This window comes from Carcharhinus amblyrhynchos, chromosome 10 (genome assembly GCF_965287045.1).
Source record: "Carcharhinus amblyrhynchos chromosome 10, sCarAmb.v2.hapA, whole genome shotgun sequence".
In the NCBI taxonomy this organism is placed as follows: domain Eukaryota; kingdom Metazoa; phylum Chordata; class Chondrichthyes; order Carcharhiniformes; family Carcharhinidae; genus Carcharhinus; species Carcharhinus amblyrhynchos.
Genome location: NC_137333.1, coordinates 52,119,456 through 52,147,060, shown reverse-complemented (window position 1 = coordinate 52,147,060; position 27,605 = coordinate 52,119,456). Strand labels below are relative to the sequence as shown.

The following is a 27,605-nucleotide window of genomic DNA, read 5'->3' as shown; positions in this document are numbered from 1 at the left end:
CCGAGGGGTTGGTGCGCAGAGGCGCTGACAGCTGTGCAGAGCAGTTCTCACAGCGACACGAAAACAAACATCCCTCCGAGGGGTAAATAAAACGGGCCAATTCATATTGATGGGATATAAAAGGCCCGGATTCCCCGAGCTGCATAAAAAGAGCTAAACATCCCGGCTGGGAATATTACAGGGGCAGAGAGGAGAGAATGAAGGTCTGTGCACCTGCCAGCCTCTGACTGAACAATAGCAGCAGTTATACCACAGTGTGAACAGACTCCTGGAGCGGGAGGTGAGCTTTCTGATATCAGCTTCTGGATTTAGTCCCTTTAGTTTTTTTTGTATTAATTTAAGAGGGGCGTGTGGAAAAGAGCTGCAGTAAAGTTGCAGTAACAGCAACTTCTTAAACCATTTTTGATTTTTACTTACACAGTCGCAAAAGAAAGTTAGTATTGATAAATAAACTGGAAAAATACCGCAATTTGTGATAAAATAGAACGACCTGACGCCCCTTTTCTGGCAGTTTGAAGGTGCAGCGTTGGATAGCCGAATTTTAAATATGTTTTAGTTACAATTCTGAAGCGATTAATCTACAATGTGCCCCCTTCTGTGAGGCAGGTCTCACATTCCCGGGGTTAGGGTGAGGTAAAGATCGAGAGACTGAGTGTTTCTATTCTATGATTGTGCTGTTCATGCTCGGTAAATCTCACTGAGAATTAACCATTTCCATTCTATTACACTCAGTTATGCTGAATGTAGAGAGAAAGCACGTGGTGCAGTTTGCCAGGAGTTAGAGTGGGTTGCTCGTTTTATACACAGGGGGTCTTTGAAGGGTGAGGTTTGAATGCAACTAAGATGAAGGTACCAGCTGGTAAGGGAGCTGCCCTAGACTGCAGGAGACCTTCCTCTAATAGAAGATCATAAATCGATGTTCTTAAATGAGATAGAAGTCCATTTCCCCCACTCCTTCCTCCAGCTCTTGGCTGTTGGTGTAATTTGTTTGGTGACCTGTCCGTGAGGGCACTCGGTTCATTCTCTTCCCACTTGGAGAAGTGCAGAACTGCCGCGGAATGCTGTACGTGACCAGCCAGAGACGAGTGGGACTCGCCCCTAAAAGGGAACCCGCTCCCACAGAAGAATAGAGCTTAGATGTGACCACTGGAGCTCCCCCATCACAATTTTCCATTTCGCAGTCAGTTTCGATCACTGAAAAATCTGTTCAGCTTTCAAAACATTTCTTTTTCATATCACGTCAGGGTAATCACTTCCTTTTACACGTGTGATGGTGACAATATAGTGTGATTGTTTCGAACTACAGAAAAAATTGTGTTAATCTTTTGCCACTTTCTGAAGCGCTGACAGCCCTGGTTGATTCCACTTTCTGATCCTGACTTCATTCATTCAGAGGTTGCTTTGTTGTGGTTACCCAGTTTTCGTTGCTCATCCCACCACCTAGATCTGGGTTCAGCTCTGACCAGACCAAACTGTGTCTGTAATTTGTCATAAATTGCCATCACTATCTCCATGGCCTCAGCTCAGTGGCAAGATGAATTGTTCTCCTCCTTTTGAAGGATATTTTGGAGATTTTATTACCAATAATTCAAAGTGATGAAGAATTTTGATATCTTAGATAATGAGAAACTGTTTCCACTGCAGTGGGTCTGTCGCCTAAGTACTCAGCTCAAAAATTTCTGAAAAAAGGCCGGGGGCAATGTGGTGAATTATTTTTACACAGTAAATGGTTATAATCTGGGATGTTTTGTCTGATTGGACAGTGAAGGTGATTCAACAGTAAGTTTCAAAGGGCAAGTGGATTTATACTTGTATTTGCTGCAGAGGATGGAACAAATTGGATAATTCTGGAGCCCAGGCATGATGGTTTAATATTCCCCATCTGTGCTTTATCCTTCTATGAGAAGAACTGGGGTAAAGTACAAGTGTAGTGGTGGTTGGGAAAGCTGAGATGTTTAGTGAATACCTGCCATCTCAGAATATTAGGAAAATCCGACCAGTCACTTCAAACTGACAGAGACAGCCTCAAAAATCTGATAACACAAGAACAATATTGACAGTGAAATCGTGTTACACTGGCTCATGACTGGAGTGAAATGTTTACGAAATGCTGCTCCACATATTGAAGTTTAAAGTTTATTGAATAGTGTTGCAAGTAGGCTTACATTAACACTGCAATGAAGTTACTGTGAAAATCCCCTACTTGCCACACTCCAGCCCCTGATCTGGTACACTGAGGGAGAATTTAGCATGGCCAATGCACCCAACCAGCACGCCTTTCGGACTGTGGGAGGAAATCAGAGCACCCAAAGGAAACCCACGCAGACATGAGGAGAACGTTCAGACTCTGCACAAACAGTGACCCAAGCCAGGAATCAAACCCATGTCCCTGGCGCTGTGAGGCAGCAGTGCTAACCACTATGCTACGTGCAGACTCCGCACAGACAGTGACCCAAGCTGGGAATTGAACCCAGGTCGCTGGCGCTGTGAGGCAGCAGTGCTAAGTACCACATTCCGCCCATAGAAAGAAAGAAAAAATAAAGTTCATAAAAAGTTAATAGTGAAATCCAAATAATGGAGGCAGGGAATTGGTTGACAGTAGGGTTTTTGGTGATTAAAAATGCTATTAAATGCCAAGGGGGCATCACTAGGTTCCATCTCGTTGAAAATGGTCCCGAGCTGTGAGGCAGGTCTCACATTCCTGGGGTTTAGGGCGAGGTAAAGATTGAGACACTGAGTGTTTCTATTCTATAATTGTGCAGCTGACACTTCTGTGGCACAAATATTACTTGCCACTTATACTTGCTACTTGCCAATGTTTTGGGGAACATTCATTGATAATTTTGCATTAAAATATGTTCTATAAGTATCTCTTGCATTTCACAGTTGAATAGATTTTTAACTGCAAAAGAGAAATACATTTGTACTTTTGCTCGTCTGACCAGATTGTTACTGACTCAAAACTTTAACTGCCCCTCTCTTGCACCCTATTTTCCCTATCCATGCTCCATTCACAAAGGTACTCTATTCCCTCACTACAATCCTCACAGAGGCACCACAAGCCATCCAATCTCTCTCAGCCCCTTGGTTTGTACCACCACCCACCTCCCTCCTCATCAATTCAAGTTGGCATTCTCTAGTCCACTTAAACTGATACTCACGTTCCACTTTATCTATTCAAGTTCATATTCTCTGCTCTGCCCTGAGTTCATTCTAGTACTTACCCAACTCTATTCATCTTTGTTAATGTTGCCACTCTCCTCTAACCATTATAAAGCACCATTTTGAACTTCTCCCTCCCTTTTTCCTTAGTGTCAAATCCTGCTATCCTCTCCGCATGCTCACAGTGCTAATGGTTGAAATTTCGGTCTCTGACTATTGTGGATGAGAACTCGTGTTTTCAGAAGTGTTCCTGTCAACAAAATAGAGAGGTGGCATTCTTTGTTATTGCTGCTCGAGTGCATTGAGAAGAGAGCTGGGCCTGTCTGCTGCTTTAGTCAGTGGACTTGGAAAGAGTGGAACTAGAAGTCATGAAGACCAGCTGCACATGAATCAACATCCCCCAGTCCACTGACCAGCCACAGTGTCACTGGGAAATGCAATTGGATGAGATTATGTTGACATCCCACTTGTGATGGTAACAGGATGTGAAACTTGTATTTAACAAAAACAAATGAGGCTGCTATGGGATTGACGTTAACCTTTCAGTATAACCCTGATTGAGGTTTCTGGTAAACAAATGAACTCGCAGCTCTGAAGATGTTTAAGGAGAGCGGAGTTTGAAGCTTGATGTTTATAGATTGACATTCTATAATTAGGAATTCCAAATTTGCTGCAAATTTCCCATTTGTTTTGTAGTAGAAATCTAACACTGATAAAAGATAACAGTTCAGCTTCATCGCTGATATATTTTTAATGGCCACTTTTACATTCTGGTGGTTAGAGTTCTTCATTTTAATGATTTCTGAATAAAGTTATTTGTAAATACCTTTGGGGATGTTTTAAAATGAATGCACAGAAAACAAAAGATATTTGCTCAGTAATGTGGGATACTCCTAGAGAATTAAAAAGAAAGTTTTTGCAATTATTAGTGGTGTCAGTTGGGGAACATCGAAGAAATCAAGAAAGTCTCCATACAGCCATGGGATCTTTAACAACCACTTGAACAGGTAAATATTTAAATGTTAGCATCTGCGATAGTATAACTGTTGTAACGTTTTGGGGGGGGGGGGGGGGGTGCGGTAGGAGGAGGAGGTGGGTGGGAGTACAGAGTGAAGACATTGCTGTGAATCAGGAATCACATACCAGATAAGGAAAGAAGTGGAGATTTTCCTCCTAAATCAGTGAACCATAACATAGAATAACACTCCTATTGGAGAGGATTAAACTGGTGAAAAGGAGAGGTGGCAGAATACTGTTCTTCAATTAATGGTTAGACACATTGTGCACACATATGAGCAGATAGCTTTCCATTTCATTAGGAAGTTTATTAATGCAATGCTTAAAAAGATACTTTTTTTTTCAGTCAGTATTAGCCTGTACAAAATTACATTTCTGAAGCTGAAGTATTATAATTAACAAAATATTAAGACTTGTTTCGTAATGAACAAAAATGTAAAGCCGCAATAGAATTTTGAGTGGTTTCGCAAGTTCTGTTATCCATTCTGATAACAGTTTCAATACTGTGATCCAAGTAATAAGCCATTTGTGCCTGAAGTCTGTGATGATTTAATTAAAATGTTTATTTGAAATATAGAGAGGAAACTATGAATCACTACTTGTAAGGTCAATTGCACACGCAATGTTTGACAACTGGTGTTATTGAGGAAGATAATTGTAATATATACCAGCATATTTGGCATGACCAAATAGGATTTTTAAGTTGTGAAAAGAATGCATTTTCCAGTACTTCAAATGATTTTACTTCTAAATAATTAGGATCAATTACCAGAAGCACGTTCGAGGAATGTTTCAATTAATTCATTTATGAAGTATGGGCAGTGCTGAGTAGGCCAGCATTTATTGCCCTCCTGAATTGCCCTTTGAAAAGGGGGTGATGAGCTGCTATCTTGAACTGCTGCAGTCCATGTGGAGTAGGTACACCTACAGTGCTGTTAGGGAAGGAATTTCATGACTTTGACCCAGTGACAGTGGAGAAAACAGTGGCATATTTCCAAGTTAGGATGGTGAGTGGCTTGGCGTGAACTTTTGGTTAGTGGTGCTCCCATGTGTCTGCTGCCCTTACTGTTGTAGACCAGATAGGTTTGAAAGATACTGTCTAAAGAGTCTTGATGAGTATAATAATTATTTGGTAGCACCAGAAGGGAATTTTCTCTGGCAAAGGGAGGCACTTAAAACCCACAAATATAATGTCTGGTTAGAATCCCTGAACTACTGTATGTATTTTTGGGTTTCATCTCAGCAAGTTTGAAGGTGTGCAGCTGTTGGGTGAGTTATAATAGGTAATTAAGTACTGTTTTAACCCTTAATGGCCCATTAAGGGCATCTGTTTCCTGATATGTAAGCAATTCACCAGAGTCCCCAAAGTGAGTGCACATTGGTGAGAGCTTCTTCACTGAAACCAAAGAGCTTCAATCATGGCCAGGTGAGAGGCTGTCTTTCAACAAACTTCTCTGAGAGAATGTTTTTACTGCTTGAAAGATGGTTATTAACTTTTTGGAAAGTACTTCATCTGTTTAAAATTTCACTGACCTCCAGCTACACTTCCTTGCTGCCAAACATCACCACAGCATGGGAGCAGCTTTTGCTGTTCCTCCCTATGCCTCTTGAGGAGGAACAAGAAACAAGGCCAGCAGCAGCGATGCTAGCTGTGTTCTCTGACAGAGGGGATAGACACAGAAGGAGGCAAATTTCTAAATGAGGATCGCAAGGCAAATGATGACCTCTTTTGATATGTCTGAATGCTAATGACTCAGGTTCTCATGGAAGTCATTGACACCTGTAACCTTTCAGAACAAGATCTCCTCTCCAGTGGGTGAGGTGGACATGCATTGCCTGTGGCCATTAAGATGCCTGTCACTGGAATGATAACTCCCTGCTCAAAAAAAGATCAGGTGCTGTCTTTCTACAAGGAGTAGAAGCAAATAGGTGAGTGTTTATAAGGGTTTTGGTGGAGAGGGAAAAAAAGACAATGACCGGGATTCTCCTAAAAAAACTAAATACTCAACAGGTGGGGAAATGGGAGATTATGCTGCCTTTTTTTTGGGACTACTTAGTTTCATGAATCTCCAGCATTCTGTGAAGCAAGGAGTGTCTTGGGGGATTCATGCCTGTAAATGGAGGGCAGGGCCTCATCCTGCTGGAGTCAGCACACTGAGCGGGCCACTGCCACTGTGCATGTACTAATCTGTCAGTGAAGGGAGCAGTGCATGCGCACTGCCCTCTCCGCTGGTCGCCGGCTTCTTGACTCCACCAACCCCTTTTCCCCACTCAATCCCCATAGCCAGCTCTGACCTCGTCTGCACCACCTCCTCCTCCCCTCCCCCCCCCCCCCCCCCCCACCCGACCATGTGCAGCCCTGATTTGCCTTCTCCCCACTCTCCTACTGATCACATTGTGACTGTGCAGTGGATTGTCCCCATTCCACCGCCATTGCCCAGTGGACACTGCCAGGCTGGCACTGCTCAAGGGGCACTGCCCTGACCTCTGACTTCTATCCCCAACAGCAGGGTGATCACACCTGGTCCCTGTTGATGGTGATCAGTTGTAATCTCTGCTGGCAGAAATTCTCTCCTGGCAGTGGGGGGGGGCACTAGCGAACCCGAAGGATACTGTCCCAGGTTCACTAATTGTATTGAAATGGCCATTTCAATATAGTAATCACCCCACGCCCATTTCCGGTCCATGGCTGATTACGTCAGAAAAGATTGTCTGGACGACTAGTGATTGGTTGGTCGCAAGTCCCACTATAGATCCCCCACTGATATCTCAGCCTGCTGCGCTACTCGAGCAGCGCAGAGAGCCGGAAGAATGAGACAAGGGCAATAAGTTGAGTGGTTTGGAATGAAGAGGGAGGAATGAGTGGAGTGGCAAGATCCATTTTGTGGAGTAGGAGAAGGTTGGGCAAGTCAGAGTGCGGGGCTTGGCATCTGAAACTGTTCTGTTACCTGCCCTTCCTGTCCCCCTGCATAATCTTGATGCACTGTCTCCATGCTGAAGGATGCACAGTTGTACTGTTGACTCTCTTGGCCACATCCATGGTCACCCATTTGGTTGAGAAAGCCATCATCTTCCTCCTGTCTGGGAGTGGGGGTGGGAGCTCAGTCCAAAGTAGGACCTCTAGTAATAGTGAGACTGGAAGAGGGATTTTCCCAAGTTTCCTCCCTCTTAACGTGATTGCTGCAGTATCAAAATACTACATCCAGTTAAGCTATTGTAATCCTTGCTGAAGTACTTTTATTTATAAATTCATCCTTTTGACAAATCCAGCATGTTATCCCAACCCCCAGGGCAAAGCCTGCTCCTTCATCTTTTTGGTTCCCAACCAGCCACAAGTTTTAATGTCTGGCTAGGGAATAAGTTGGAAAAATTCCATAGCATATTTGCCTTCAGAAGAAAGATTTTTGCTTGACCAACTGACATTTTGAGGGAAGCATGTTCCAGAGGGCTGGGGCAAACCAAGTCACATATCTTGATTTCCAGAAAGGGTTCAGTAAGGTTGTCTATGAAATGTTGTTATTAAAATGGAAAATATGGAAATTCATAGTAAAATCTAGATATACCTGAAATGATAGAGAAGAATAAGCATGAGAACAGACGGTTGTTCCAGGTCCATGTCAGTGCTTATCCTCCACTGGAACAGTAGTCTAATTCCATACATACAGAAATAAAACTGGGCAGCACAGTGGTTAGCACCGTTGGTTCACAGCACCACGGATCTGGCTCAATTCCGTGCTTTGATGACTGTCTATGTGGAGTTTGCACATTCCCTGTGTTTGCATGAGTTTTCTTCGGGCCTTCCAGTTTCCTCCCACAGTCCGAAAGATATGTAATTAGGTAGATTAACCATGGGAAATACATGAGGTGACAGGGATGGGACGAGGGAATGGGCCTAGGTAGAATATTCTTTTGGAGGGTCAGTGCAAACTTGATCAGTCAAATGGCCTCTTTCTGCTCTGTAGATTTTCCAATGGGAAAAAAATTATGTCCATATTAAGAGAATGATTGTTGTGAATGGAGCTAAATTAAGTGACCCCAGGAGTATCTGGGTATGTGGTATATGGACTTGGTGTACATGTTTAACTTACTTTTTCATTTAGAACCATTCACAGTCCAATCTCCTCATCCAGAGAGCTGCAGTGCTGCTTTGGGTCAGAATTCCTGCAAGGAGTTTGAAGAAACTAGAATTCACACCCACATTGCACTTTGGTACCATGGGGGTGGGGGTCTATGCGTGGAAGAGTGTGCAAATAGGAGGTAGTTGAAAGATCCTGGCATGAAGGTTGTGGAAAGATGCCATCGTGAATTCAGAAGGGAGGATCTGGCAGTTTGTCAATGATTTGTAGGAGGAGAGAGATGGAATGTTTGCATGAAGTTTAAAAAGTAACTAACAGACCAGGGTTACAACATTGCTCGTATGAACTGAGTGCCCCAGCAGGTGCTGAGCCAGGAGGCAGTGGAGTCAACTGGAGAGAGGAAGGAAATATGAGTTATGAAATCAAATGTCAGAATAAACTCTAGCAAAAGGGAAGAATGTCATCTAGAATGGAGGGAGGACCAAGAACAAGAATGACTCCATTATACGTAAATTGAGCATTAGGATGTATTGTTACGACAGTCCAAATACAAAACCAAATGCATTCCTTGTGTAATATCTCGGTTAGGTCACATCTAGAATACTTGGGTTTTGCTCCTTTTTAATGGTGTATTCGTGGCACTATGGAAGCCAAGAAAAAGGTTCAGGGGAAAGCAACTAAACTGATACTGACAGCAGTTTGAATTTATGGTGCCTTTAATGTCACTGGCTTAGAGGTATAGGTATGAGGGGAGAACTGGCTAAGGCAAATTAAATAAATAGAGCCAAAAGGTTTGGCTGTAAATGAACAGTGAGAGAGATTTTAATAAACAATTCAAAATGTTTAACCAAAATACATTCCATGGAAAAACAGAAAATCCAATCTGGAGCTCACACCAGAAAGTAGAGACAGCGCTGGATTAAAATAGGATTACAACATTGCACAAAAAAAGCAACAAGTTTGAGGATTAGCAGTGCTTTTGAAAAGGGTGACCAAAATCTTGATTAAAAAGGAAAACCGAAGTAGTTAACTGAGTCTCTTAAAAAAAGTAAGAAGTCTGACAACACCAGGTTTTAAGTCCAACCAATTTATTTGATAGTAAACTCACAAGCTTTCGGGGTTTGTCCCTTCATCAGGTGAAATGGAGAGTTCTGGCCTCAGACAGAGCATATAACAGCACAGACAGTTTACAGATTACTGATTAGAATGCGAGTCTTTACAACTAACCTGCTATTCAAGTCTTAAAGATGCCGACAATGTGAGTGGAAAGAGCATTAAGCACAGGTTAAAGCATAATGCTTTTTCCACTTTTTAAAAAAAAGCACAGATTTGAGGTCTTCAAATCGATGAGAGGACTAGATTCTATTGATAGAATTTTTTCAGTTGGTAGATTATGGCGGGAGGATGGCAATATGTACATAACTTGAGCTTGTGTGTTTATGTAACTTTTCATAACTGCTCATCAAGCTTTGAAGCTGCCATACCTGTTAGAGTTTACCCAGCACTTCTGCTTTCATTTCAGATCTCCAGTGCTCACGGTATTCTATTCACATGGGGGTAGTACTAGGTCATGTCCTGATGGTCCCCTGTTCCTTTCCACTTTTTGGGTGGAGATGGCTGCTGTTATGAAATGTGGGAGGGGGATTTGATTGAGTCATAACATGCAGTTGATTCCCTGGAAGACAAAAATCTGTCTTTCCAAGCCTTAAGTGTATTTAATAATGGACCGTCCACAACTCTTTAGGGCAGAGAATTACAAAGATTCATAGTCCTTTTGAGTAAAATAGTTTGCCCTGACCTCAGTCCTAAATGATCAACTCCTTCATTCTGAGACTGTGACTCCGTGTTTTAGGTTCCCTGGCCAGTGGAAATCATTTCTCAGCATCTACCAGTTTTCCTTAATCTCTCATACTAGTTACATCCTTAAGAACTTGCAATAAATTTGTTAAACAGGATTTCCCTTTAGTAAAACCATGTTGACTCATTCAAGTGCCTTAATAATAGATTCCAGCATTTTCTGATCGGATGAGACCACTCCTGAATCCAATGAATTCTGTAAAATCACAGTCCGTGCATCTGCAATATTCATAGCTATCTCCTTTGAGACACTAGGAGGAAGGGCATCAGGTCCTGGAGATTTATCACGTTTTAGTCTTTTAACTTATACCTTTTTTCCTGATATTAACTTCCTCACTCTTTTTAGCCTCTACTTTATTGTCTATTTCTGGAATGAAACTTAAGTCTTAGTGAAAACAGACTTGTTCAGTACTGCCATCATTTCCACATTTCCCCATTAGAAGAATCAGAAAGAATTATAATGCACCAGTATTATTTTTAGCTGCTTTCTTCCTTCTTATACATTTAACTCCTACAGTTTTTTTTGCATTACTGGCTAGTTTACTTTCATTCTGTTTTGGTTTTTCTTTTTTATCAACGTGTTGGTCACCCTTTTCTAAAACACTGCTAATCTTTAAACTTGTTACTTTTTTTTGCAGTGTTGTAATCCACTTTTAATTCCATGCTCTCTCATTTCCCGAGTGAGACACAGATTGGATTTTCTTGCTGAGTTTCTGTTTTTCCATGTAATGTATTTTTGTTAAACATTTTGCATTATTTAAATGTCTCTCACTGTTCATTTACAGCCAAACCTTTTGTCTATTTACCTTAGCCAGTTCTCCCCTCCTACCTATATTTGGCTTTGTTTAATTTTAAGATTCTTGTTTTATGATTGGAGGATGTCACTTTCAGCTTTAACCTGGAATTCAATGGTGTTATGATCATTATTTCCCAAGGCATCACTAATTCACCCTAGTTCATTATGCATCACTAGATCAAAGATAGCTTCATTCCAAGATCATTCTAAAAGATATTGAAACTCTTTTGAAAGCACGCACAAACTCTGCTTGACAGCTTTTTAGTCCTATGCCTGCTCCTATTTCTTATGTTCACTGCTGTGTCAGATTTTGCCCTGCATTCCCACAGTTTTTGCATCCTGCATGACTTTACTTTGTGATGAATTATTTGTTTTGTATTCATTGGAAATTTCTAACTTCTGTACAAGAGTCCTACCCCAGGTTAAAATGTAACTGTTTAACAGGCTTAGTAGCCAGGACCAATTGTAATAAGTGTGGCAAAGAAATAGGGCAGAATTTAAGTGCTGAACGAGCGAGAGAATGAAGATCTCCTGTCGCCCCTCCCCCATTGCACCTGCCTATTGCTCCCTGTGCCAGTCTCCTCTTGTCTCTCCCCCCAACCCTGATCACTTCCTTTGTGGAGTTTTTACCTGGTGGGCACTGCCAGTATGCAAAGTGGGCACTACCCCTTGGGAACTGCCTGGGCCTGCCCCTGAGCGAGCCAGTAAGATTGCACCAGTAGTGTTGCTGTGAACAGAAGTGATGAGATAAATTTCAGTAGTATGATGTTCTATTTAATATGGATAAATCTAAATGTTTTTGAAATAGTTCATTCCTGTTTCATTTTAATGTAAATATTTTAACATTGTGAGTCAGCATTGCCTTTGCATCTTAGTCAGAGGCAGGATTTGACAACATTTGTAAATAAAAAATAAAATTTGTTGCCAACACGTTTACTGAAGCTCCTGCCTTTCTTTGTTCTCACTAACAAATTTGAATGTAGAATATCAGTACAAATTGACTCACTGCGTTCCCAGATATTCATTAGTGGTGAGTCAATGGAAGTGTTCAGAGGTTCCAAAAAGTTGGGTGGAATTTGTAAATGTGCAGAATAGCAGATGAAATTCAATACAAACAACTGTGGCAGACTGGATAGTTGTTTAATATAGAGTGAAGTCAGTAGATGCCAACAAGTAAAGATCTGTTGCTGAAGGGTGAGTATCCTGCCAATGTTAAATGTGTCAGAAGGCAGTGAGCAAGACAGCACACGTCACTGTTTAAAGAGGTGGTATTCTTTATTTACTGGGGTGTGGCTGCTGTTGCCTGCTGTTACTTGAGACACAGGCAAGAACTGGATGAAGATAAAGACTAATACAGGCTGAGTTACTCCAAGGAGAGTAGACACTTGCTTGTGAAGGGTGCCACCCTTCCTTTACACCCTAAGGATATACTTTGCAATTTCCTATTTGCTGATGATTGTGCACTAGCTGCTGGTTCAGAACTGAATGTGCAAGGACTTGTTCTCCAATGCATGCAACCACCTTGGCCAGTTTTCTTTGTGCTAATTTTAATGTATCAGCCCACTCTAGGGAAGTTCTATCTTGAACCTAACATTTTAGTCCATGACAGAATCTGCCAGCAGTGTATAAGTCCACTATATTCAGCAGTACACTCTCCCAAGCTGTAGACATAGGTTCAAATCTTGGGCTGATATATAAAAATTAGACTATCAACAGGAAAAAGGTTCACCTATCTTGGTTTCCCACTCTCTCTTGAATTGTCTATACGACACACCCACGAATTGTCAAAGCAAGTGTTGCCTTCGGCAGACATCTGTCTGGGAGTGAAGAGGAGTAAGCCTGCGTACCAAAGTGAAAATCAATAGAGCAACCAGCCCAATCTGCTCTACAAATGCAAAACTTGGACTATGCATCAGCACTATGCCAAGAAGCTCAACCACTTTCACTTCAGCTGTCTTTGGAAACTTCTGAAGATTGGTAGACAGAACAAAATACCAGACAGAGGTACTCACCCAAGCTGATATGCCAAGCACTCACATCATATTGAGTCAGGAGTTGGGTTGGTCATGTAGTCAGAATGCCTGACACCCATTTACTAAAGCAATTCATCTTTGAGCTTGAGTCTGGGGTATGCTCTCATGGTAGTCAAAGGACATCCTCAAAGCTTCTTTCAGGCACTTTGATATCCGCTTTGAGGTGCAGGCAAAGCTCAGCAAGGATCATGGCACCTGGAGCAACTTAATTTTAAAGAATGGTGCAACCTCCTTTTCTACGTTCCTGTCAGAGGCAGCACAGAAATCCAACAGCAGATTACAAAGAAAATTTACAGCACAGGAACAGGCCCTTCGGCCCTCCAAGCCTGCACTGACCATGCTGCCTGACTGAACTAAAACCCCCTACCCTTGTCCAAACTCTGATCATCCCCTGTATCCTGTCATACTTGCAGCAGAAGCCTGGGCACTGATTGGCTTTGTTAGAACATAAGAACATAAGAAATAGGAGCAGGAGTAGGCCATCTAGCCCTTCGAGCCTGCCCCGCCATTCAATAAGATCATGGCTGATCTGTCGTGGCTCAGTTCCACTTTCCCGCTTTCTCCCCATAACCCTTAATCCCCTCTCTTATCAAAAACCCATCAACCCGCGTCTTAAAAATATTTAGCGAGGCAGCCTCCACCACTTCAACGGGCAGAGAATTCCAGAGATTCACCACCCTTTTGTTAGTCACCCACATGCCCAGCAGATCACAACCGCACCGCTACCCCCCACCCCCCACCCCAACCCCCTCCAAATGATGAACATGGACATCTTTGCTTCAAAAAGTGAAGCAGAAAGATCCTTTATCTGCTACTGCCATCTACAGGAAGAGGGAAGTATTGCTTAGATGGAAGAAGATTGGTTTTCAGATGGCATGAAAAGCATTATTAGACCTCAAGTTCCTGGTATGTAGGTAGATCTTTTTAAAAAAAAATTGGAAGCCCCAAGTATATAGTTAATTTTTTTTTCTCTGCAGCTAAGCTGGAGTTTGTTCATTATTCTTAGCATCAATAAAGTAAAGCAAAAAGCAATGTCAACTTTTTGCATTTGGGTTGTTTCACTGGTTCAATCTAAGGAGTGTAATTCAATTACAATAAATGAAGTCTAAAACTGCTTTTTGTAGATTTTAATAACTGATTCATGTTAATTCCCATTTTCTTTCTCAATGTCTAACTGGCTTAAGTGGTTAGTTGCACACAGCTTTGTGGTTTTAAAAAAATATATATAATTTGACACATTCACATTTTTCTTTTAGTCCTGATGGTGAAAATACTAATGAAGGTTAGTTAAAGAATTATTCTTAGTCTGTTAGACTCTCAAATTTGACTAACCGTGAGTTTGAACATTTAGGTTGTACCCCTCTCCTGCCAATTTTGCCCATTTTTGTTTTTAGAAAGCTCTTTTGTGTAGTTAAAATTCAATCATATCAACGCTGCATATCCCATGTTTGAGCGTTTTCAGGTGGCAACAAATACAGAATTCAATCTTCCACCAGATCCAGCCAGACTTGCTTGATCTTTGATATCTTTACTTACAGCAGTAAAGATGCCATTTTGTGACCAATTCTTTGATCAACACCACCCTCCAACTCATAGGAAATGTGGCCAAACCTGATGGCAGTTATTTATTATATAATAAATCAGTTTGCAGAATATTATCTTTTACAGTGTAAATTTAGTTGAAGCTCTGAAGCAGTGGAACGTTTGATATGTAATGCATCACGGATGGTAAATACCACACATGCATCTACTTCTGCCTATAGCACTTCTAATATGTGCTTGGCACCTGGTATGCATGGTAGATAGGCATTGGTTGACAGCCTACCAAATGCCCACTGACTTCCACAGACCTGATTATACTCCCTCCCACCACACTTCCTGAAAACCTTCATTCCATTATCCCAGTATCACATCAATATGTCCCTTTGCTTCAACTGAGAATTTTCTCCACTGTGGTTGACAAAGCCCTTGGCTGTGTTTGTCTCATTTCCACATTTTTTCTGTCTCACAGTTTTGCCCTCTTCTCTTTCTCTCCCCTCACCAGCCCACCCCCCGTACCCTGATAGGCTTCCCCTTGTCCTTGCCTTCCAGTCATAAAACTTTGCCATTTTCTCCAGCTTGAGCACGAACTCATAAATTACAACTTGCTATCCTGTCCCTTTTCAGCATCTCAAAGGGACCATTCCCAGAATTGCAGACTGGTCCACGTCTTAATCACCACTCTCCTAGCAGCAGTTCTTTCTTCCCATCGTGCCTTCCATCTAGTGCAGGAAATGCAACAGCTTTTCACTTTCCCTCAGGATGTGACTCCAGTTTGCCAGGCTCCTTTAGTGTCAAGGTCAGTTTATCTCCCCTCCCCTCTTGAGCACAACTGTTTTTATTCATGCTTGCTGTAAGGCTGTAATGAGATCAGGAGCTCAGTGGCATTTGTGGAACCTTAATTGAGGATTGATGAGCAGGTTATTGCTGGATAATTGCAGTTCAATGGCACTGACAACAGCTTTCTATCACCATGCTGATGACTGGGATTAGACTTGCCAGTAATTGCCTGGGTTGGATTTGGTCGGCTTTGTGGACAGTACATACCTGGGCAATTTTCCATCTGTCCTTTTGACCTCCCCTTTTTGAGAGCCCCAAATATTTGGAGTGACATAGAGATTTACCTGTACACTTTGAACAGTATTCACTACTTACAGTGCAACCTCCTATACGTTGGAGAGACCAAATGCAGATTAGGTGACTGTTCTACTGAACCCCTGTGTTCAGCATACAAGTGCGACTATCACTTTCCATTTTAATACTCCATCTTAATCACACTGACTTTTCTCTCCTTGCTTCTAACATTGGTGACAATGGCCTAGTGGTATCATCGCTAAACTATTAATCCAGAAACTCAGCTAATGTTCTGGGAACCTGAGTTCAAATCTTGCCACGGCAGATGATGGGATTTGAATTCAATAAAAAAAAAATCTGGAATTAAGAATCTACTGATGATCATGAAACCATTGCTGATTGTTGGAAAAAAACCCACCTGGTTCACTAATGTGCTTTAGGGAAAGAAATCTGCCATCCTTACCTGGTCTGGCCTCCAAAGTTACAGTAATGTGGTTGACTCTCAACTGCCCTCTGAAATGGCCTAGCCAAGGGCAACTAGGGATGGACAATAAATGGTGGCCAGCTAGAGATGCCGATGCCCCCTGAATGAACAAAGAAGGAACATTGCTTCAATAAAGCTGAAGGAACAGCTGCTCACCTATGAAAAGCACTTTTCAACCTTCCTAACTCCATATTTTGAGTTCAGTAATTTCAGATTGTAACCACTGCTCCAGTTTCTTATTTTCAATTGACAGCTGTTGGTAATGATTCTGTTATTCATTTAATCCCTCCTGCCTTCCACTGTAACACAGACCTTGCCTTTTGTTCTCTCCTCTCCACCCACACTTCTTGCCTTCGTCACAAGCAAGTACATGATTTTTCCAGTTAAAACAAAAATCTTAAATGTTAACTCTTTCTCTCCAGGTGCCAGTGCTGCAGAATAATTCCATCAATTTTTGTGTGTATTTACATCATATAATCATCAGAATTAATTTGTACCTCCTTTTGAGGTATGCAAACCACAAAAAAATATAAATATCACTTAATATCTATTACATTAACAGTTTTTTGACAAAATATCTGTTATTTAAATTGCTTAGTGGAGTATTTATTCTTGGTTAGACTAAACTAATGTGATTCATATTGCTAATGTCTGATCAGGAGTTATCGGTGTTGACACACAGGGTTGGCTTGGAAGGGACCTTGCATTAGAAAATCAGAGTGGAGTGCAGCTGTAGAATAGGACTTTGGGGCTTTCTAATTGCTGCTGGAGAACAGCTGTCAGTACATCCTAAGAACTAACAATTACACAGGAACAAGTTTTTACTTCAAGGTTTTCTGCATTATGTTGTTGGGCCTCCTCCAACATGAGTGAATGTGGGCCAGATTGCTGGCTCCTAGACCTTAACAAGGAATTGAGATGGACAGCCATGATTGTCTATCATATTTCATTAATTTCTGTATATTGGGCATATATCTGTTTTTGCTGAACCTTACCAGCACATCCCCCTTTATCACCACACTTGCCCATCCAGAATTGGCACAAAACAGACATGCTCCACAGAAATCCGATTTGGGCACTCCAGTTAGTGTGAGGGAGGTAGGTACCAAGCGTCCAATGACTCTCTGCTTGAGATCAGTGGAGTGGGGGGAGGTCAGCTGTCACTCTGCCTGAGATCAGTGGGGGAGGGGCGGGAGTGGGGGAGGTCCCGTAATCAGTCTGAGTGGCGAGAGTGTGGGATGATAATGGGTCAGTAATGTTGTGGGAGCGGGGCAATGTCTGTGAGGGGCCAGAGGGAGGGATGTGGTAGGGGAACAACTTTCTACCTTTTTTTTCAGCGTATGCGCAGTTGGAGGCACTGATTGGAGCTGCAGGATTTTGGGTCGTTAAGCCCTGCCCACAGGCTTGTGCATTGATTCAAAATCACTGATGTTTTTGCAAGTAGAGTGTGTATGGGGGCACTGCAGAATGCAAATCAGATCTGAAACACTCCCAGTTTCAAATCCGCCCAGCACTTAGAATCAAAGTGGTAAAATAGGGCCTGGTGAGTTGGAATTATTCCTCATTTGTCATCAGACCATTGCTTTCTTCGTGAGTCCCTTCAGGTTGAATACCCCTTGGATTGCCAACAGATAATTTTAGACATTTTCCATGCGGTGTGTGTTAGGTATGAATAAGAGCAACTAAGACAGAGAATGTTTAATTTATATTTTCCATTTGTATAATTAGCTTTAAATTTGAGGTGGTGCAAAGGTGCCACAACCTTTGGTTTTGACAGTGGTTTACCAAAATCCATCTTAAATAGAGTTTGAATTAGTCAGGCCAAGATTCAATGAATGGATATTTTGCAAATACGTGCATCATTTTTGGGCAACATCTGCCAATTTTCATGTCTGAGGAATGTTGGTCCCTATCACTGAGGCATGCCATTTGAGTTGGCTGATGACATCCATATCTTAGCTGGAGTGCCAAAGAATCCCTGCAGTGCAGAAGGAGGCCATTTGGACCATCGAGTCTGCACTGACTACAATTCCACCCAGGTTTTATCCCCATAACCCTATGCATTTACCCTAACTCACCCCCAAGGGGACACTAAGGGGCAATTTAGCATAGCCAGTCCATCTAACCCGCACATCTTTGGGATGTGGGAGGAAACCAGAGCACCTGGAGGAAACCCACGCAGAAAAGGGGAGAATATGCAAACTCCACACAGACAGTGACCTAAGCTAGGAATTGAATCTGGGTCCTTGGTGCTGTGAGGCAGCAGTGTTAACCACTATACCACTTGAGGAAAGTCAACCTGAACCAGAAATCTAGCTGCAGCATATAAAGTATTTATTTTCATACTTTCAGCCAGATTGTTGTTGGGAGATATCTATCCTCACAAGAGTAATGGGAAGGTGGGGAGAGAAATACTGGGAACAGGAGGATAATCCAGATAATTGGCTCAACTGAAGATTTTCTTTTAGTTTGCTGAAAATAAAATCAATCAGTAATACCACCAGTATTTAAAAACTGCATGTCCTGCTCATGGTTGAATGGGTAGAACTCTTGCCATATATTTAAAAATATACCTCCAGCTGACCTTAACATTTATGAAGATTTCTATGGAGACCGCTCCAGTAGCCACTTTAATGGCTAAGTGCTGTAGAAGTGTTTCAATTGACTTCCTTCAGTATTGGGTAACGGTAAAGATATTGTGAAGATCAAAAGATGTTCTTTACTTTTCTGATGTTTCAGCTGCTTTCCATAAGTTAAATGGATTGCAAGCAATACCCTGTTAGCTCTCTTTGTCTTTCTCGATGTGTATTGACACAGCTTATAATACTGTATAGCTATTGTTTTTTACAGTTCGAAGGGACAGTATGCCTTTTGTTTGCCTTTATTGAAATACCAAATGTTTGAAACACCCACCCGGATATTGCCTAATGCTAAAGCTAAAAATGCGTCATCTCAAAACTGGAACACACATTGAATTCAGATGATTCTGGTTGAGATGCAACTCTCGTCTGCAAATTTAGTTTTCTCTGAAAAGTCTAAAAAAATACATGCCACTTTCAATTTCTTTCCCCACACAAAAGGAAGTATTTTATCTTAAAATGTCTGCCACCTTAGCAAAGCATCTGGCAGCAAACTTGTAGGTGGAATTTTTGCATTTCCTCTACCTTGCAGAAACTGGAAATAGCACAGTAGGCTTACCCCTAGTTTGTGTCACATCTGTTTCTAATCCAGTGTTGTATCAGAATGCTTTTGATGTGTTGATTTCCTCAACCAAGGATTATTCTTCTTCCCACCTACCCAGACACACTAGTTGACTGGGCCCTTTCCCTCAACCATGTCTGTCACACAGAAGCTAATTGCAGAAAACATATACCTAGTGTTTGCCACGCTGTCTGCACCTCCTTCCCCTTCCACTACCTCCTGGAACCACCATAGGATTCCCCTTGCCCTTGTCTCATACCCTACCAGTATTCAACAGATCATTTTCTGCCACTAACCCCATCCCTTCCCCTTTCAGCTTTCCAAAGGGTCTGTAAATTATATGTTGCCTAGTCTATTCTTCAGTCACCCCTTCTCACTCCTGCAATACTATTTTCCACACACTAACAGGAGCTGGTCTTTTGCTTCTCTCTCTTCACCTCCCTAACTGTCCACAGCTTCATGTACTCCTTCCAGGTGAAGCGGTGATTTGTGTGTGCTCCTGTCAGTCTAGTCTACTGCATTGGCTGTTTACAATGCACTCTCCTCTACACGTGGTGGGGACCCAATGTAGATGGGCAACTGTTTTGTGGAACATCATTCAGTCTGTAAGCATGGCCCTGAGCTTGATGTGGCCTGTCGTTTTAATTCTGTACCTTGCTCACACACTGACATTTCTGTATCAGTCTACTGCACTGTTGCAGTAAAGCTTAAGGAACAGCACCTTGTCTTTCAGTTAGGCACTATACAGCCTGGGATTAACTCTCGGTGCCAGTTTTGTTTCCTTCCTTTGTGTGTTTTGCTTTTCCTTCTATTTTTGCTTGCAGTCAGCAGCACACCTGCTCTAGGCAAGTCTTTTTTGTTTCTTTGTTCCTCTTTCTGACCTCAATTTCCATTCTCTTTGACTCTCCCCTCTCTTGTCTTTCACCCTATTACAAATCCTTTTCGTCCTTGTACGCTCACCCCTTGCTCAAAACCTATTACTTTTCCCTGTTCTGATGGAAGGCCACAGACTGGAAATGCAAACTCTGTTCCTCTCTTCAGATGCTGCTGTAACCTGCTTTAAATGTGTGCAGCATTTTAAAATTCCAGCATCCACATGCTTTGTATGTAGCTTCCCAATGCAGAAAGAGAACTTGCATTAACAATCAGCAGAGTGTGGTGCTATCCAGCTGTCACATTAGTATTTCATGAATGTTATCACTTTAGGAGTTAATTTTTGGAGCTGGCGCAAGGAAATGAAGTTATTAACAGCACTAACCAAAGTCTTTTTTTTTCAACAGCAAATCGCCACTCACCATGGTAACAGCACCAGCACTAGTCATTTTCCTTTGTTCCATTAAGCATGTGATAATGCTTAAGGCAGAATGGCAGAAAACTTACATACCTGCTGTTTTGCCTCAAGAGACTGTGGCACTGGAGACAGCGCATTTTAAAGGCAAAGCAAAGCTAGAAGTAACATCTCCGTGTGAATTAGAGTGCCACAAAAGAGCACCTCTACCAACATACGAAGACCTAAAAGAATATTTGTCTTATGAAACTCTATACCTAAACGGAAGTAGGACTCTCACAAATGTGGACATCTATGGCTTCAATGCTGCCGATTTGATAAACCAGCAGAATCACGGGAGTGGTCGAAGAGCAAAAAGGCAAATCTTTGGCCTGGATGGCCGATTCAGCATCTTGGCAAAAAACTTTCTATTCAACTATCCTTTCTCAACATCCGTGAAAATCTCCACAGGTTGCACTGGAACTTTAGTAGCTGAGAAGCATGTCCTAACTGCTGCTCACTGTATTCATGATGGCAAGAACTATGTGAAGGGTGCCCAAAAGATGAAAGTTGGATTTTTTAAACCAAAACAAAAGGAGACTGGGAAAGCCACGAATAAATCCAGCTTCCTTTCTCCAGAAAAACCTAGGTTCCATTGGATACGAGTAAAGCGGACACATGTTCCAAAAGGATGGATTAAAGGTTCAGCAAACGATATTGGCATGGATTATGACTATGCACTTCTGGAACTAAAAAGACCTCACAAGAAACCCTTCATGAAAATAGGAATTACTCCTCCTCTGGGAAGACTGCCTGGTGGCAGGATTCACTTTTCTGGATTTGACAATGATCGACCAGGAGATCTCGTCTATCGTTTCTGCTTGGTTAAAGATGAAACCTCTGACCTCCTGTATCAGCACTGTGATGCTCAGCCAGGAGCCAGTGGCTCAGGTGTTTACATCCGAATGTGGAAAAGGCACAGTCGGAAATGGGAGCGAAAAGTGATTGGAATATTTTCAGGACACCAATGGGTGGATAAGAATGGTATGCAGCAGGATTACAACGTGGCTGTTCGCATCACCCCTCTGAAATATGCACAGATTTGTTTCTGGATCAAAGGAAATTATGCTGATTGTAGAGATGGATGAAGATTTTTTTTTTGCTCTTGTTAAAATTGTATTGTGCAAGCTAGCAAACTCCTATATCACATTTTAAAAAAAAAAATCCAATTCTGAAACTTCCTTTACTGGGAGTGCAACACAAGAGAATGAAGTATTGTAACCATGCTAAATTAAAAGTAGGGTAAAAAGGTTTTAAAATGCTTGTAACTTCACTGTGGTGGCATCTTGGATTAGTCTCCCATTAATGGCTTCTTTTTGCTGCATTTTGGAACTCATTTAAGAAATGTATAATGTCACAGTTTGAAATATTTTAAGTAACTTTTAGTCTAATGAAATGCTGTTAAATGTCTTTGGATGTCTTGATTACTAAATATATATTATAGCACTTGGAGAGTTTTTAAATGAGCCGAGTTTTTTTTAAAAGGCCATTTTTCATCCAAAATGAATCACTGCATTAAATATGGAAAGCAAGTCCTACAAGACAGTGTGGCGATACTTCTCTCCGCAAGGCCACCCATTTTGTTTTCATTAGTATAGAAACAGTTATTATAATTAATGCAGTTTTGTAAATGTCAAAACCACTTCCTGACATTATGTTGTGTGTGTTTATTTGCTTTTGCATGGACTAGAATTCAAAAGCAAGCTATTGATGACAATTGTGGGATTATGTAAAGCAACATTTAAGATCTTAACAGAACCTGTCCTTAACTCCATTATCTTCACCAAGTTAAGCATTTTAAACTTTTATTTTTGTTGGATGAGTGAAAGCTTGCTTAATATTAACAGGAAATCAAGAAAAACAGGGAAGTTAATATTAAACAGTCACATTTTTCAAAGCGGTCTTTACTTTTCTGATCTGTTGCTGAAATGTGAGTATTCTGAGTAAAGTCAGTATTTATTGCCCTGAGGAGGCGATGGTCATTTTTTTGCATAGCTGCCATCCACATGGTGCAAGTACTCCAACAATGCTGCCAGATGGGGAGTGGCAAGATTTTGACCCAGTGATTAACAAGGAAATGACAATACATGTTATGACAGGACAATATTTGACGTGGAGAAAAGTTCAGAGCTGATGGTGTTCCTGTGCACTTACAGCCCTTGGCTCTTCTAAATGGTAAAAACTGTTTTGAGAGATGCTGCTGAAGATGTCTAGTCAAGATTCTGCATCTTGTTGATCATATGGATGTTGTAGCGAGCTTGAGATGTCACACAATTGAACTGGATGGTGTAGACATTAGTGTTCTTGCACCTGTATTTGCCCAATGAAATCTCACTATGTACTTAGTGATAAAAGATTAATTTTTTCGGGCTTTTTCTTGCAAGAAAACATCTGCCAAAAGGTGATGTTTTATGGGCAGCCAATCAAATTTCCATTTGGGTTATCCTCAAGGGACATGTTTTTGTATCAGTAGGTTCTTCCAGTCTTTCAAATGACATTCTTGTAGTGATTTTGAAGAAGAAGTATCATTTTATTTACGTAACTCTCATTATTGGCTATCTCATTTAGACACCCAATATGGTTTATTTTTTTCAGTAATATTCCTAGGATAAGGAATGTTTACTGATGCATATTAAAAATAAAGGGCACCTCACATCCTAGCACTTCCTGTGATTATTGATAACTTTTTGTTTCCATAACTATGCAGCTAATATCCCAGGTCCTTGTGGGATGCTGATGATAAATTCCAACAGTAAGTGTTCCAATTTTGATTGACTGTTTCTTCGACCATTCTGGTATTTGTTGATTTAATGATGGAATTATTAACTTGCATTAATTGCTATTCATTTACAACATTTTCTTAATGCTCCAAATTTGTACAGTGTTTTGTAATTCCGTGTATTGCAACAAACTACATAACTTGTCTAGCACCTTCAATGCAGCAAAACTTCCCCATGCACTTCACTGGAACATCCTCAAACAAAGTATGACACTACGCCACATCAGCAAATATTGGGTCACATGACCTCAGGTAGATTTTAAGATGTCATAATGAAGTGAAACTAGAGGTGAAAATGTGTAAGGGGAGGCATTCCAGACCTTGGAGCTGAGGCAAATGAAGGCACGGTGGACGATGATGCATAATAGGCCAGAATTAGAGCATAGATCTGAGAGTTGTGGGGCTGGAAGAGGTTACAGAGATGGAAAGGAGTGTGAAGAGATCTGAAAATTGTAAAACCAAGACCTTGACCAGGAATCGATAGAGGCAGCAAGTACCAAGGTGATAGTTGAACAAGACTTGCTATGGCTATGCGCAGCAGAGTTTTTGAGGATCTCAAGTTTATTAAAGGTAGATTGTGAGTGATCATCCAATAGTAAATTGGAATAGTCGAGTCTAGAAGTGATGAAGACAGAAATAAGAGTTCCAGCAGCAAATGAGCTGAGATGGGTGAAGTCAGGCAACGTTGCGGAGGTGGAAATAGATAGTCATAGTGATGAAACAAATATGAAGTTGGAAGCTTATCTCAGCATCATTGTGAGCAGACTGTTTTGATCTCAGACAGTTGCCAAGAAAAGGGATGGAGTTAGTAATTCGGGAACAGAGATTGGAGTGAGTTCGGCTTGTCTTCACATTGTTGAATTGAGGAAATTTCTGCTCATTCAGTACTGTTTGCCAGATTGTTTAACAACAATTGCTAATCAATGCAATTCACATCATGAAACAGTGTCTGTAATTGCACTGAATTCACTAACAGCAATAAATTTTGCAGTACGTTGATTTATAAAGCAAATGCGAAAGTTGTGCTTTTGAGGCAATATTTGGTGTAATAATTTGGTGTGATTCAATTTGGAACAACTTGATTATGGAAGCACACTGGACCTAAGCAGTTATCTTTTTGGATCATAAGATTTTTAATCTAGGGTTTCAAGATGCACACAATGGGTTGAATTTAATGGATACAGCAGTGGACCTACCCAGCAGCTGGTGACTACCTCACTGTGGACCTTCTCAGGCACTTGGGCATAATTTAAAAAGAACAGTCTGTCACCTACCTGATTTATATTGGGCTGCTGGCCAATTGCAGACTGATAACTCTTCAATAGAGTACTGCCACCAGAAGCAGTGGTTACCACAGCAGTCCTTGCTAGGAGAAGCAGCTATGGATCCCTGAACACAAGGCAGTGAGGGAAGGCAATCAGGTCGGATGATGCTGCAGGCAAGCCTACCAGGATATGTATGGCACAGCCCACTCACACCTCCAACCGCTGGGAGATATACCTGTGGCAGTGAACTTCAGGGTCTTTGGACAGTTAAGTCAGCTGAGATCTGGGTAGGAAGGCTGACCTCATTCCTTCTTGCCCCAAACTTAAATGGGGGAGTTGCAAAGACATTGGTGCCCACTCCTGACCTGGAATTAATTAAATAATTAATAGAGGTGGCACAGTGGTTAGCAATCCTGCCTCACAGAGACAGGGACCTGGGTTCAATTCCTGGCTTGGGTCACTGTGCAGAGTTTGCACATTCCCGTATCTGTGTGGGTTTCCTCCCACAGTCCAAAAGACATAACGGTTAGGTGCATTGGTCATGCTAAACTCTCCTTCAGTGTACCCAAACAGGTGCCGGAGTGTGGCGACAAGGGAATTTTCACAGTAATTTCATTGTAGTGTTTATGTAAGCCTACTTGTGACACTAATAAACAAAACTAATTTCTGATCAATATTTGCAAGAAGACATGACTTTAAAATGTATCCTTCGCAAAGTTGAACTTGCGCCTTCATATTGTTCACTCGTGATCATAGAAAATGTTACACCTCGGCATCTACTTGCTGTGTGAAGTTTATGGTTTATAGTACATGATGTTTCAAGTTTAAGCTTGCCTGAAATTAGTACCAAGGTTCATCCATGGATATCATTATAGCAAACTGAAAGATTGAACAACTGGTTTCAATGAAATAGTCATTAAGCAGTGATTAGTTTTCTTGGAAACTCACCCTTTAGGGACAAAACACATCTATGAAATTTAGCATCTCTTGTATTTTATACTTTTTCAATCTAAAATTAGCTATCCATCCCATACTGGCATTAAATCCTGAAACCTCAGTCATCATTTGAATGTTTGGGTCACAATGATGATAGGCCACTGATCAAAAAGTTTGGATTCACTTACATTCCTTTATCCTCCTTTTCTGTTTAAAAAAAGGGGCTAACTAAAACACAAACTTCATTGGTGGTGTAACAGTCTTACCAATTTCAAAACTGTAGTGGAAATCCCAGGCCTAGACCAGCCTGAATCCAGGAGGGAGCAGATTGAGAACAGGAGATCCCTTGTTTCTTCAATTTTATGTAAAGAGTGTGACTTCAGCTCAATATCTAACCAGGTTTAAAATTTCTTTGCATATATGACTTTTTTCAAAATACCTGGAATTAGTCTTCTGCATTTTTGTTTGAAGAATGGGTCCTACTGTTGAGACTAGTTAACATTTTAACTGCTGATAGAGGGACTCTGTTCATGCATGGTTAAATAATGATCTATTGCAGGGGCAGGGAAGGTTAAGTTGTATGGAAAATTAAAGGACGTGGTAGGCATGCAGGTTACTGATGACACTGATACCAGAAAATAAAAGGAATGGAAAGAGCATGTAAATGCCATATTGCAACAAGGAATTACACGAGTAGAGAAATATAATAGGGCAAAATCTAAAGGCTTTGTATCTATATGTACTGAGTATTCAGAATAAAATTGAGTAAACAGTGCAAATAGAGACAAAAAGGTATGATTTGGGGGTGGCACAGTGGTTATCTTGAGATGTGGATACCAGTAAACTCATTATGAATTGAATATCCAAGGGTTCTCTGTTTCGGAAGAATAGACAGGAAGGAATAAGCGGTGGTGGTGTAGCTTTGTTAGTAAAGGAAGAGGTCTGTGCTGTAGTGAGAAATAATATTGTCGCTGAAGGTCAAGATGTCAAATCAGTCTGGGTAGAAATAAGAAATGGCAGGTCCCTGATGGGAATAACCTATAGGTCCCCAAACAGTAGTTCCACAGCAGGGCACAATTTAAACCAGAAATTACTGGGGGGGCTTGTAAGAAAGGTGCATTAATAATGGTGGATGATTTTATTTTGCACATAGACTGGATTTATCAAATTGGTATGGGTAAGCCTTGAAGGGGAAGTTCATTGAATGTATTAAAGATTGTTCCTTGGAGCAATAATTTATGCAACCTGGGAGCAGGCTATTCTGGATTTGGTACTGTGTGAATAGAAATTAATTAATGATTTTCTGGGGAAGAGTTACCATGCTAGAAATTCAGCTTGAGGGCAAGAAACGACTCCTACACTAGTGCTCTGGAGTTGAACAAAGGAAATTACATAGACATGAGGACCGATTTGGCCCTAGTGGACTGGGTGGAAAGACTAAAAGTTAGGACAATTGATGACCAGTGGCAGATGTTTAAGGAGATATTCAAATCCTCCCAACTAAAATATATTCCTGACAGGAAGGAAGATTGTAAGATGAGGAAAAGCAAGGAAGTTCAAGATAACAAAAACTGATGCATACTATATTGCAAAGGTCAAATGTGGAGAATTGGGACACTTCTTTAAAGATCAACAAAAGGCTACTAAAAGGGTAAAGGTAAATTTATGAAGAAAACTAGCACAAAATATAATGAAAGATCACAAAGTTTCTATCAGTTTATAGAAGATAGAGTGGCTAAAATGAATGTTCCTCCCTCCCCCCCCCCCCCCCCCCCACCCCTGTAGGATGAGACTGGAGTTAACAGTGGGAAACATAAAAATGGCAGAGACATTAAATCAGTATTTTGCTTCAGTTTTTATGATGGAGGGCACTAATACCACCCCAATACTCAGAGGTAATGCAGTGGTTATACGTACTGAGCAAACTATTGGGATTGAAGGCCAACAAGTGCCCTGGGCCTGATGGCCTACATTGTAGGGACCGAAAGGAAGTGACAACAGAACTAGTGCATCCATTCGTAATATTCCTTGGGTGCAAGAAAGGTTCCAACAGATTGGA

General features: G+C 41.3%; 1 protein-coding gene across 1 annotated transcript; it reads left to right on the top strand.

Moving 5' to 3' along the window:
• Window positions 1–27,294, top strand: LOC145348932 (serine protease 23-like). The gene is made up of 2 exons (XM_080197026.1): window positions 1–280; window positions 20,520–27,294. Exon 2 carries the CDS (start codon window positions 20,536–20,538, stop codon window positions 21,652–21,654), a length of 1,119 nt encoding a protein of 372 aa, XP_080053152.1. The 5' UTR covers window positions 1–280; window positions 20,520–20,535; the 3' UTR covers window positions 21,655–27,294.
• Window positions 27,295–27,605: the final 311 nt, after the last annotated feature.